The sequence below is a fragment of the Vespa crabro genome, chromosome 15, assembly GCF_910589235.1.
Source record: "Vespa crabro chromosome 15, iyVesCrab1.2, whole genome shotgun sequence".
Lineage (NCBI taxonomy): Eukaryota > Metazoa > Arthropoda > Insecta > Hymenoptera > Vespidae > Vespa > Vespa crabro.
In genome coordinates, this window is record NC_060969.1 from 1372593 (window position 1) to 1386597 (window position 14005).

Below are 14005 nucleotides of genomic sequence, written 5' to 3' on the forward strand. Positions count from 1 at the left end.
CTGCATAATTAATAATAATAATAATAATAGTAATAGTAAAAATACTCGATTAGATTGTAAGGTAAAATTTAAAAAAATAAAATCTAATTTGATAAAATATTATAAAAAATTTATTACAGGGAATATCTTGAACAATTTTTATAAGTTTTTGAAGGAGCTTTAACGATCATGTTTTCAACCATGAATATCATCACACGATTCTTTATAATTAGCAAAAGAAGAAGAAGAGGAAGAAAAAGAAAAGGCAACTTTGTCACGTTCGAGTAATTTTGCCGCGAAAAAACATTTCTCCCACTCGGTATCGCAATCATCCCCTTCTACTCAAAAGTCTAGCCAATAAGGACGCATCACTCACACCACTGCAGCCCCCTTGTGACGACCTCTGTCGGTAGTGAAAGAGGGTGTGTTAGGTTAAACGGTGAGGCGATTGTCATCGCGTCGTTCTTCGTGCCGATTAAAGAGCCAACTTAGACGATACTTGCACCTCTGCGGGTGCTTCTTCGCGTGTATTTGCCAGTGATGGTTCCGCGTTGCTTCCATTACCTTGACGCCCTTATTTTCTACACCGTTAATAACCAAGAACAAGAAAAGAAACAGAAACAGTGCACGGTAAAATGAAAAAAAAAAAAAAAAAGAAAAACGAAAAGAAGAAAACCTATATATAATAGATAAAAATTTGGCCGATCAAATGCTAATAAAAAAAATTAAATTTATTATTTACTTTCTAAAAATAAATTTGTATGCATTTTACGCCAAAACGGTGATCGAATTTTATCAAAAATATATCTGTTCAAAATGTCAATTAACTAGTTCATTAAAGTAGAATAATAAATAAGATTAAAAAAAAAGAAAAAAGAAGTTCATGAATGTCCTCGTTTTTGGCGTAACTGCATGTATATATATATATATATATATATATATATATATATATTTTTTTTTTTTTTTTTTTTCTAAGATAAAACGAGCTTTGAAGAAGTTAAATATTTTAATTTGTTGTACACAGATATATTATGTATATTGAGAGAAAGAGAGAGAGAGAATGGTGCGTGCGTCGTGTGTGCGTGTGCGTGCTTGCCTCGTGTGTGCATGCGTGCTATCAATGGAGAAACGGATCCTTGACTTTAACATACGGTAATGGTATCTTTTATTAAAAGAATTCTCTCGAAAGAGCATCCTTTTCATCCTTTGGATCTTATTCGATATGCACGGTCGGGTTTATATGCCGCAGAGGGGTGGTGACCCGAACTCTAACGGGTGGGACCATGATACACATATACTTTTGCAATCTACATGTATGGGACATTGGTAGTGTCCCAAATATGTGGGATTACTTTAAGATATATACACACACACAAACACATACATATATGTTTTTTTTTCTCTAATAAACTGGGTCAATTAGATAGTTCTTGTTGTTTAATTATTTCTTTGAAAAGAAAAAAAAATTATAATAATAATAATAATAATAATAATAATTGGAGGTACTGTTATTGACCTTATTATCACCCTTTGTTAAGCATATGGGTGCGGTTTTGGTTTATTTATATTTTTTCTCTATTTTTTTCTGTTTCTGTTTTCGACCTTTTTTTTCTATTTATCTTTTTTACTGAAAACTCGTTCACGTTTTATTACTCTTTCAAGTAGTCATATTTATCGGGAGGAAAAAAAAAGAATAGAGGGAAAATGACGTTCGATCGTTCCACCCTCCAGGATATGAAAAAGAATGTGCCTTGTTCAAGGGCGTGGCAAATTCGTTATGCTGATCATTGGATCAGTTTAATTCAAATATGATACTTTTAATGATCGTTCTTATGTAGGTCAGTAACGATACAAAAACATGACCTTATTTTTTTTTTTTTTCTTCTTTTTTTTTAGTCTTCATAAAATAATAATCATTGAAAACCTTTAATCGTTATATTAAATTCTTTTTTAATTTTTTGAATATTCATATTTAGTTATATTATTAAAATTGTTTATTGAATTTATTGAGTATTATTGCGAATGTTCCAATATATACTAACTACTTTTTATAAATATTTAAAATTTCTTGAAAATATAATAATGTTTGTGTTATTATTTGTTCGTCTAAATATTGCAGAAATTTGTTTGAAATTCAGCGGCATCTTGATCCATACGCACGTACGTGGCACAAAACTAATACTTCGTAAAAACTTCAAGCCTCGTAAATATGTATATGTATTTATCCATAAGTCTAAATCAGGGTTGTCGAAAAACTGTTTTTTCATGTTAAAATACCCTCGTTTATATATTTTATAATAAAGAAAAAATTACATATGATAAAAAAAAAGATTCACTAACTGTGAATCGAATGTAAGCGTCATTATTTTTAATTATTTTACTTGGAAAGAAGAGTGATAGAAGAGAAGAGAGTTTTTATGTAAAGTTGTCAAGTGCGATGAAGGATGAGAATGACTATAAATACTTAATTCGACACTTCTAATCTAAGCAATTGATTATTCTTTTTATTTTTCATTCAATATTTTTAATTTACGTAGGGGTATCTATAAAATATTGATCATACTTTACAGATGATCTTTTGGATCAGTTTTCCTTATTCTTCCTATGTGTGGAATAGACACTGACGATATGGTAATTATTGTTATTAATCTTTATTGACTACTGTGTTTTATCATATTTATATAAAAATATAAATATAATTTTATATACATCTCCATATATTATATATTTCTTATGAGAAATGTAATTATTATCACAGGATGCAGTATGGCTTCAGTACTTTGGCATATCTCTGGAAATAGTTATGCTTCTCCTGCCTTTGTCTTGCTCTTATTGTTACTCTGCCCACACAATACTACAGGTCAGTATTATTATTATTATTATTATTATTATTATTATTATTTTTATTATTATTATTATTATTATTATTATTATTATTATTATCATCATTATTATTATTATTAAATATAGGCATAACATAATATTAACATGCATAATTAAACATAGAAGATTGGATAATGATAATATTTTAGGATATTTTATTTAAGGATAAAATCCTGTTTTACAAATACTCAATATATATTTTGTTTAGATAGTTTTCAATTACTAATAAGATTTTTAAAAGAATTATAATCTTTTTTAATTCTGTATTAATATGGTATGGTGTGTTCCCGGTGGCGGTGGATATTGTTGGGGTTCTTTGATTCATCATCATTCCTGAATTCAGCCCGTGAGGTAATTGAGGCTCCACTGCCACAGCAAGACCACATTCCATCACTGCCACCACCACCGGGACGTCTCACCACTGCCAAAACACCAAGTACGTTATTTATTTTGGTTCAATAAAATAAATTATAATAGTTTAAATATTATCACATTATAAATATATGTCAAAATGAGAATTTTTATTCTTAGAGATGCTATGGATCCATTTATGTAATAATATTTATACTGCATTTGTATGTCACAACTATATTTTACAGATGGGCTTTTATAAACACATTTATTAAAATTATGATTTATGAATTACAATATGTTTACATTGTACTATATTTGTTTTTAGAGTGCGATCAAAAATTTATAAGCACTCCTGATGGGCCCCAAAATGGAACTTTCTATGCACCTACACTGATAAATCTAGAAGGAGAATCTCGGCAGTGCGTTTACACGTTTTTAGCAGGACCACGTCAACGCGTGGAACTTATTTTTACTACATTTGGTCTTCGAGGCACACCACCAGCGTAAGTAATATAACAAATGATTATTGATTATAATATATTGCTTTTTAAATCGCTGTCCTAAATGTATTTCTGCTGCCTATAGTGGATCTGCTGTTGGAGAATTACCTGCGTGAGTTCCATTTTTGACGAATATTTATTAAAATATTAGGTTCTATCCAATAATTCAAGAAAATTTTATAACCGTTTTAATTTTTGTATTTATTTTCCATCAATTTTTTTATAAAAAATTTGAATATAGTTTTTCTTTTTTTCAGTTGTAGCCATGAATACATGGATATATATTCGGAAATTCGTTCAGAAAACACTACCAAGTTAATAGAAACACCATTTGGAGGTCGTTTTTGTGGCCCTATTCCTCCTCGAAAACGTGTTTCTCTTTATCAAGGCATTGCTCTCAGTTTTTATACTGACAAAAATATAACGTTACCTAGCTTATTCAGTGGGAAATATACTTTTATCAATGCATGTAAGTTGTTTAAAAAAGAAAACATGTAAAAATAAATGAAAGGTTTTTTTATTGAATATATGATTATAAATAAATTAATGTTATATTTATATAGCTGAATTCGAAGTTGGAACACCAGTACCAAGTGCACCATGTTCTTTCACAGTAAATTCAGATGCTAAACGTACTGGAAACATATTATCTCCCACTTATCCAGGAACTTATCCAAAAGATCTTGCATGTAGTTATCAATTCATTGGAAAAACAAGTCAAAGAATACGCTTGGAGTTTCGAGATTTTGACTTATTCTTTGGTGGACCGCAGTATGTATTTTGATTTCATAATATTTTTTTATAACATATAGGAATAATGAAATGAAACAATGTTATATTACAGTTGCCCTTTGGATTACGTAAAAGTATATGATGGACTCGACAATTCATCTGCTGTTATTGGAACATATTGTGGGCAACAACGAAATTTGGTATTATATTCATCAGAATCCAGTCTATTTGTATTATTTGTTACTCTTCAGCGTACAGCGAATACACAAAATCGCGGTTTCAAAGGAATTTTTGAATTTTCAGAAAGTTTTGTTAAATTAGGTAAATATTTATATATACATATATATATATTTTAAAGATACAAACAAAGATTAGATTTAAAATTCGTAATTACCTTCTATGTTTAGACTTTATAATCAGTTATAATGGTGAACATATACGAGGATCGGAATGTGATCAGAAGATTTTAAGTAAAAAAAAATCTTCTGGATTTGTGGTTAGTCCTAATTTCCCGTTTCCTTATATGCCAAAAGTTGTATGTCGTTATTTTATTTATGGAATGCAAGATTCACAACATCTTGAACGTGTTCGCTTGGAATTTGTATCATTTGAAATTCCAAAAAGTGAGGCTAAAGGAGAGTAAGTATAATTATATAAAAATATTTACATTATAATTATAATTATATACAACCATGTATAATTGAAATTATATGTTCTTGCTTGTTGTTTATAGTTCAGCATGTACTGATGGTTACTTAAAACTATATTTGAAAGGTCAAGAAGCAACAGATTCTTATGATAAATTTGATTATGAATTATGTGGTATGAAAAGTAATCCAGAAAATGTAGTTAGCGATGGCCCAAGACTTGTTATGGTATTCAGTAGTGGAGAATTTCAAGGGAAAGGTTTTAAAGCACGGTAAATATCAAAATATATCAAAGAGAAATATATATTACATATGTTTGTAATATATGTTTTTATATATTATACTCTTTTTTATATATTATAGGTATACATTTGAGACAGAATATAAAATACCTGGAACAGCAGAACCAGATGGTACTTGTACATTTAAATACAGAAGTTCCTCTCGAAAAAGGGGAGATTTTAATTCCCCGCGATATCCTAGTAATTATCCAAGTGATACAAATTGTACTTATTTCTTTTATTCAACGCCAAATGAACAAGTGACATTGATCTTTGACCATTTTAAAGTTAGAACCAAAAATCTGAATGTAACGTCCGGTCACTATGGGTGAGATAAAAAAAATAATTTTCCAATATATGTAAAAAGATTGGAATTGAAATACTGTAATATAGATTACGTTTTTAATTTTATCCTTTTACAGGTTTGAATTATGTCAAGATGACTGGTTAGAAATTTATATTATGTATCGCGATAATACAGAAAAATTAATAGGCAGGTATTGCGGTATGACTGCTCCAGGACCAGTAGAATCAACTCTTGGTGCTCTTGGTTTAAAAGTAATTTTACATTCAGATTCCGAACTTGTTTATAGCGGATTTAAAGCGCGTTATACTTTTGAGGTAGCAAAACCAATTTTTGGAGGTAAGAAATTAAAGAATATAATATTCATTTATTACTTCATTTAATATCATAATATTATAGATTGTGGATCAAATATTAGCAGTCTGAATTATGGAGTAATAACTAGTCCTAACTTTCCAAATAAATATGATGGGCCGTCGAAAAATTTTGCCAGTAAAACATGTAATTGGTTCATAAGAGTACGACCGAATCAACAAATATTATTGAATTTTGATAAATTTTCTGTAGAAGGTGATCAAACTGGTAAGTAATAAATACGTATATATTATATTGTCTTTTTACATACATATATATTATATCATTTTTTTTTAATGTTTCTTTAGCACGAGGTTGTCCTGCAGCAGTACTACGTATGTGGTATTCTAGTTCGTCCACCCCACTTGAGCTTTGTGGTGTTAAAAATGGTGATTCCAAGTGGAGCTTTTTATCAGAAGATAATAATATGCGTCTTAGGTAAATGTTTATTTCTTATATTCTTTCAAATAACTTTATGTTATAATGATACTAAATAAATATTGTACATAATATTTACAGTTTCATATCAGCAGATAAAGCAGTTGGACAACATGGTTTCAGAGCAATATGGACAGAGATAAATAAAAATAGTAATTGTCCAAATCAATTTCTTTGCAGCAAAAATAAGTATTGTATTGCAGAAACCTTGAGATGTAATAATATCAAAAATTGTGGGCCGGACGATTCATCGGACGAAGAGAACTGTAAGTTTTGAAAATAATAGATATTTTCAAAATCTTCTTTTAATGTATTTTGATGTTGTCTTTTGCTTATACGATTTCTATATTCACGTGAATTATTCATATATAGTAGCGTAGTACAATTGTGGTTATTACTGATTTTCACATTAAAATTTGTATGTATTCTTATTATATATTTAATACCATGTATAAATGGTTCACAAATGTATTATAAAAAAGTAATTAAAGGACGCACAAATAATTTGGTGTGAAGTCTGTTAATGACTACATTTGTACATGGAAGTGTTTTTCTCTCTCTCTCTCTCTCTCTTTTTCTATATATATATATAGAAATATATATATATATATATATATATATATATATATATATATTTTCTTTTTGTATTATGAAATTTTTAAATATTTTATTAACATCATATGACGAGATACATGACTCGTTCAGTATTAATGAAATGAATGTATTTATTAAAGGTATAAATGTAATTTTATCTTATAATCTTATTCATTTTTCTGGACACAGTAAAAACATTAATGTTTCCAGGAAAATATATATTAAATATTATACAATCGTTCTTGATTTATTTTTTATTTTTTATTATTTTTAAATTTAATAGCTTCCCTTATAATCTCTCTTTCTAAATCTTTATACTATTCACTACTATCACATACCTAATAAAATCCCAAGCAAATATACATATACCACATAAAATTTGTAGATACTGCACGAAGCATGTATTATCATGTTTGTTTCAATAAAAGAGAGACGAGTGTTTTATAAATTATATGTATATATGCAGTACATATATAGTTATTGAATAAATTATAAAAAAATTAATTCTTAACAAAATATAGAATACATAATAATCGATTCCAAAGCGTCGATAACACAAAAGTCACTCATAAAAAAAGATGATACGCGATGCCTATTCATACTAAATTTTAACTTCTGGGTAAGTAGTTGTACACGTGTGTACAGGTGAGAGAGTGGTAGGATTGAGCGGATGAATGCTTGTGTGGTGTCGCAGGTGCAGCATCAGCCCCATTGTCACCAGCACTGGCTGGAGTCTCTGCCATGCTTCTTCTCTCTCTGTGCTTTGTGTTCGTGGCCATCTGAGCCCCTCATGAAGCTTCCGACGATCCGGCATGTTATGATCTCCCTTATCACGTGAGTTCTCTCACAGTATTGCACATCATACCACATGAAATTCTTGAAGTGATTGATGTGTTTCCAATAAAAACGGCTTTCCTTACAGCAATTGCTGAGTCATTGTTTTTTGGTAGACAAGTTTTGTAAACATTATGCAGTATTAATAACATTAAAAACATTAACGACTGTTAGTATTGGTCATTGATATCAACGAATATGAAATATTTATTAGGATACTAAACTTAAACAAATTTTTTTTTTTGCTAATCGTACTACCCATATTAATTTTTCAAACCTGTTTTACAGGAAATATTATATGGTGTCATTTACTTGTTGTAAGAAAAATACAATAATTTTTGATCACTACAACAACATAAAATCGGCAATTTCTACAATACATAATTTCTTTAAATATTAAAATTATATGTGGTAACACTGAAATCAAAAAGCATGCAGGATGCTATTTATTATATCCCTCTTAATCATATAAATGCATGTGTTTTCATATTCTTTTTGTGAGTCTTGCAAAATACTTCCTGAATTGTATTGTTGACCTCTTTCTCTTGTAGTTTCCATCAATAACCTTTGAAGTTTGCAAATAAAAATTTATGATCATCTATATTGACACCAAAACCCTTCTAAAAACTCTAGCACTATAGAAATTGTAATGAATTCTATTTGTTAGATGTATTGTGATCAACAATTTTATTGTGTTTAGGTGCTTCAATGATATAAAAAAAAACAAAGTTTGTACATATTGATAAGATGTACATAGATATTTCATGTGAGCTTTAAGAAAGTACTGGATTATATATATAACAATACACAGTCAAACAGACTTTATTCATAAATTTACAGGTGCTGCTATGGTACCAACAGATAGCTATCTCATCCCAGCAGTATCTGCTGCAGCTTCTATTTTAGTTGTTCTGTTTGTATGCCTGCTATGTCACAAACTTAAAAGACCTATTCAAGAAGTTCACATTGATGATCTACATCAACGTGTAGAAGAACGTCATCACTGCTATCACCATCATACTCTTCTGCAACATCACCAAGATCATATTCATGAATTTAATCAATATCAACTTGAACAACCAAGCCCACCTAGTGACAGTGACGCTGAACAAGTATGCGGTGATGAAACAAGTAGTCCAGATAGTGTGTGACCGTGGCCACTTGCAGCGTGGTTACAATTCTGGAATTCCTTGTACTTCTCCACGTTGCTTCCCAGACTCTTTCTAATGTGTAACTAGTTGTTATTGTTGTTACTGTTGTTGCCTGATGGGAGCAACTTACACAGTGTCATCAGCACTCACTATTACATATGTCAACACGTTCCTTTTAGATTCAAGTGAGACAAGAAACTGATGTAGATGAGTCTATCGATCAATTCAAATACGATCGCTTTTACATCTTATTTGTACAGAATATATTATTTTTAATTCAAAACATAAATTTACTATGTTTCAGAATATAAATTTTATCAGCAATACTTACGTGTGCTATATTCATTACACTATGCTATCATAATATTACTAGTTATACTAATGCTGCTATTTCATAAAATATATAATTTGCATGTAATATATTTTGTACAAGTACAAGTAGGCAATGTCTTTTTACTAATGTGAATAATAATATTGCAAAGTAAACTTTTTTGTACAATCTATTGAAAATGGTCTTCATGTATCTGGTAATATATATAAATAACTGTCTCCTATCATTATTCATGATTAAATAAGGTACATTTTCTTTTTCAATTGTTAATATATGAAAAAAATATCAAATTATACATACACACCCACACATCATGTAATATAAAGATTTTTAATTTCTTGTTTTCATTATGTGGAAAAATTAAAATCAATTGGTTAATGAGTTTAATAAATAATATTATAATGCGAGACATAATTAATTTTATAATAGTTTTGCTAAATACTCATAACAAGCATTAGTACATGTAATACTGAAAATCAATGAATTAGAAATACTTTCTATTGTTACTTCAGCACACATTATACTATAATTTACAACTACTTTTAACTGCCAATTTACTTATATTATTTAACTCTCAAAAATTAATATATATATATATATATATATATATATTTATTTATTTATTTATAGATTTTATATTACAAACAATTTGCAAATCTTTTCAATTATATATTTAAGAAAACTACTAAGAGAATTTTAATATATATTTCACAGTAAATGCTGCCATGGGAGCTAAAACAAAGTATATTCTAAACTATCTTAAATAAATTTCAAGGTACATCTTATAAGAGGATGTAAACTAGCAAACAAGGATATATGCAAAAGAAGGAAGGTCAAGTATATATATATATAATATATATTTGATAATGTTAATTAACATATTCCAGATTTCTTGAAATAAAATCTTATATACATTGTGTACTACATTCCAAAATCTATTAAAAGCATTTTTTCATGTTTTGTAGAGCATTGAAACAAACAATAGTACAGAATTGTGAGACTTTGTAATATTGAACCGCCGTGTTCAATTTCTTTAAATATGCGGAAAAAATTATGTGATATACATAATAGGTAATTATATATGTATGTGTACATGTACATAGTGCAGTTTAAAAATGATGTTTATTTCAATACACACTAAACATTACCGAAAAATTATAAGCGTTTTGTATTGCGCTTCTGGCTATTAAAGAGTTATTGTATACGTTTATAATTTCTACAATCTTTTTAAATATATTGACTGCACGAAGTTACTAATTAGAGATATTTTAGTAATATCATATACAATTCATTTAAATATAATCCGCAGATCTATCATCTATAAAGTCTTTTGATCTCTATTAGAGAAATATTTAATGTGCAAACTTTATAAAAATGCAAACTTTTGTTCGAACTATATTATAAATATTAAATGCAACCATCAGCATTTTTATTGTGAGAGAAAAATAATAATTTTGCATCTATTAGCAATATTGTTTCTGTATAAATCAACACAATGTATATACATATAATTTATGTAATTGAAAATGACATATTAAAAAGCAATTTGGATAATATACTACTACTTTAAAATTATATATAATACATATAGGTGTATAGTATAGATATTTTAGTAATATCAAAGAATTACTATATAATAGTGTATGTCTAATGCTATATTTGTAAGTATGAAATTTGCTATATAAGCAAGGCATATTAATTAGAAATACTTAGATTAGCTTAGGTATAATACATATGGTATTATCCAAGTATGGTACAATCTAAGCATGTATTAACATATATGAGAAATTTTTCTCAGAATATCAAAAATTCTGGTTATCTATTTAAAACAGATTTGAAACAAATTTTAAATCAGAATTCCAAATGAGCACATTATTATAGAACATCCAAAAGGCAAGTATAGACATTTTGGTAAGAAAATCAATATATGTTTTGTAACAAAAGCAAAATTATATACACCTGCACTGAGTATAATAGGACCATATATATAAAGAATATCATATTTGTAAAAAAAAGAAAATTGTTTCAGTGGATTTAGTAAACTTATGTATTCTCAATTATTATCAATACATTGCATTTTATTTTGTTGTTACTTGAAAATAATCGTTTTAACATGTTGTTTTATTATAAAACTATTTGATTTAATCTGTAATATTTATTTAATTGAAATATTTATATTTATTGTCCAAAGTATTTAAAAAAAATGTAATTTTTTTTTTTTTATTACATTTTATTTAATTAATTTCTACAATAAATAAGATTTATTGTGTTTATCTACTTTTATTTATTATAAGTTGAATCCATTGAAAAATTAGTTATTTGGAAAAATTGATATAACTTACATCTATATTAAACATAATGATTCATAATATATAGAATGCATTTTAAAAGACCAAAGAAGTGTGTTAGCTATTGGAATAGTATTTTTTGGCCAATTTTGGTCTTTATTATACTCATTAAATTAAATAAAATATAATTATAATTAAAACATGAATATATGCTATGAAAGATTAACTGCTGTAAAAATCAATATAAAATTGCTATAGAAGCAAGGACCAATATTAGCCAATAAATATAATCCAAATATTGATATTTAAAATAGGAATTAACAGAATAAGCATATATACTGAAAAATATGTTCACTACAATATGAGAAGTTTAAGTTAAATAAAATGTGTAATCATATTTTATGAAAAAATGTAATGCAAACATTTTGCATTTATGAATATATTCTTTTTGTAGTTATAGTTACATTATAACTATAACAGCTTATTCATAAACATGATAAAATTGATGATTCACAAAAGTTATATTTTAATATTTCTTATTGTTATATCTTTAAAAAAGTATATTTGTTTTTTAGGAAAATATTTTTTTTTTAAAGATTTTTTAAACACGTTATAATTTCTACAATTAATAATAACTCTATTTTAAACATATAACTCTTCGATGATGTAATATTGTTTACTATAAAAATGATAAAACTCATGATGCATAGTAGTTTATAAATTAGCAATAATTCTAAATATTCTTTTGTTAATTATGCTAGCTGGTTTAGCATATTTATAGAGTAAAATTCACTCTTGCGTTTCGTAAATCGATTTCATGATAAGACTATAATTTCTTTTTTTTTTTTTTCCATTATTTCTCGGTATAAAATACTACTATTCTACTACTTTTATAATCACTTTGTTTATTTAATACAAACACCACATACAATTATCCTTACTGGGAAGATATATAGATGATAAGTGTAATATTTTTTTTTATATATATATAACATAATTTTTTTATTAAGTATATTAACACATGTTACTTCGTGTACCAAATCGGACACGTTAAAAAAAACTATTTAAGGAGTATTTTTTACTCCACATAAATCCAGTTTTTATAAAAATAAGTATCAAAGGCAAGTAAATGCATAATACCATCCTCCATTAATATTATATAAGATAATTAATTTAATGCAATATTATATGAAAACTTATAAACTATAATGGAATGTTACTTGATAAGAATAATATCACTTTTGAAGAAACGACTATTAATAATTGTACCGTAATATATGTAACAAATGTGTATAAGTAGTAAAATTAGCATTTAAATTGTTAACCAATCTAGAAATAATAACACACAAATTGTCAATGTTGTGTCTACGGTATGAGTCCTCAACAATGAAAATACATTTGTTTAATAAAACAATTTTATATTTTTTTTACATCCCACATAGCCGCGTTTAATATTAAATTAAAAAATTTATCATGATAAAGTAGGACTTGGAAAACTAGAAAGGAAAGAATTTGTTGTATTCAAAAATTTTTTTTTTATTATACAAAATTCCAAAATTTGGCAAAAATACAAAAGGAATATTATACTTTCTGATTAAAATGTTAACATTATATGTTGCTCCAAAAGTAAGTTTACTTTTGCTTTTGGTTATATTTTTTTTCTAAAGCATTATATTAATTTATCAAATAGAGTTTAAGAATTACAGTGAATCTGAGATATCTATTGGTCTAATTGGATATCTAATATAAAAATGTGTTATATTAAAATATTATGTTTATGTACACATATAATAGTTATATATCTAATGTAATAATATAAAAAAGCAGCTCTAGTATGTACAATGCATTATCTACATTCATATTTATTTTATATTATTTAAATAAAATATACTATTGTATTTGCTATTAAATATGAGATTATAAGATATGTTAGGAAATAGTTGTCAAGATATATATTTTGAAAATATCCTTTCAAATATTGATAAAGCTATTTTTATGCATTAAAATTATAAGCGCATTGAACACTATAACAAAAAATAGCACCAAATAATTAAATTGATATTATTGGTATACTACATTTTCCAATTTACAAAATAATTATACATTTCTGTTTGTAATTCTAAATAATCTTCTAGTTGTTTTACAAACGTTTTAGCAAGTAAATAAAAAATCAGTTTGTCTTATACATTAATCTTATAAAATGTTGAAAATTGATTTTGCTTACTTTGTATATCTGTATGTGTATTATATAATATGTATTATACTATATGTAGTATAAAGATAGATATATATTGTTTCTATTGTTATTACGAAACTAGTCTCTGTGTAAAACTTA

At 26.8% G+C, this 14005-nt stretch overlaps 1 protein-coding gene across 7 annotated transcripts; it reads left to right on the plus strand.

Annotated features, from left to right (window-relative positions):
- The first annotated feature begins 74 nt into the window (after positions 1–74).
- On the plus strand, positions 75–11557 carry LOC124429597 (bone morphogenetic protein 1). Of its 7 annotated transcripts, none has more exons than XR_006943491.1 (18): positions 75–609; positions 2550–2610; positions 2738–2839; positions 3206–3298; positions 3542–3719; positions 3802–3828; positions 3974–4185; positions 4280–4487; positions 4561–4769; positions 4856–5087; positions 5182–5367; positions 5459–5704; positions 5799–6019; positions 6080–6262; positions 6343–6472; positions 6554–6738; positions 7761–7900; positions 8741–8874. XR_006943491.1 is itself a non-coding variant. In XM_046975064.1 (17 exons), the coding sequence occupies exons 3-17, from the start codon at positions 2746–2748 to the stop codon at positions 9049–9051; spliced, it is 2715 nt and encodes a 904-aa protein (XP_046831020.1). In that variant the 5' UTR covers positions 75–609; positions 2550–2610; positions 2738–2745; the 3' UTR covers positions 9052–11557. The 7 variants fall into 7 exon arrangements, 5 of the variants coding, with proteins under 5 accessions (XP_046831020.1, XP_046831024.1, XP_046831022.1 ...); XR_006943492.1 differs by lacking the exon at positions 8741–8874 and adding an exon at positions 7588–7685; XM_046975064.1 differs by lacking the exon at positions 7761–7900 and having other exon boundaries at positions 8741–11557.
- Positions 11558–14005: the final 2448 nt, after the last annotated feature.

Coding starts and splice junctions, on each gene's coding strand:
- LOC124429597 (XM_046975064.1), top strand. CDS start 2,746: ATGGCTTCAGTACTTTGGCATATCTCTGGAAATAGTTATGCTTCTCCT. Junction 5,088..5,181: donor AAAAGTGAGGCTAAAGGAGA/GTAAGTATAATT, acceptor TGTTGTTTATAG/TTCAGCATGTACTGATGGTT. Junction 5,368..5,458: donor GGGAAAGGTTTTAAAGCACG/GTAAATATCAAA, acceptor TATATATTATAG/GTATACATTTGAGACAGAAT.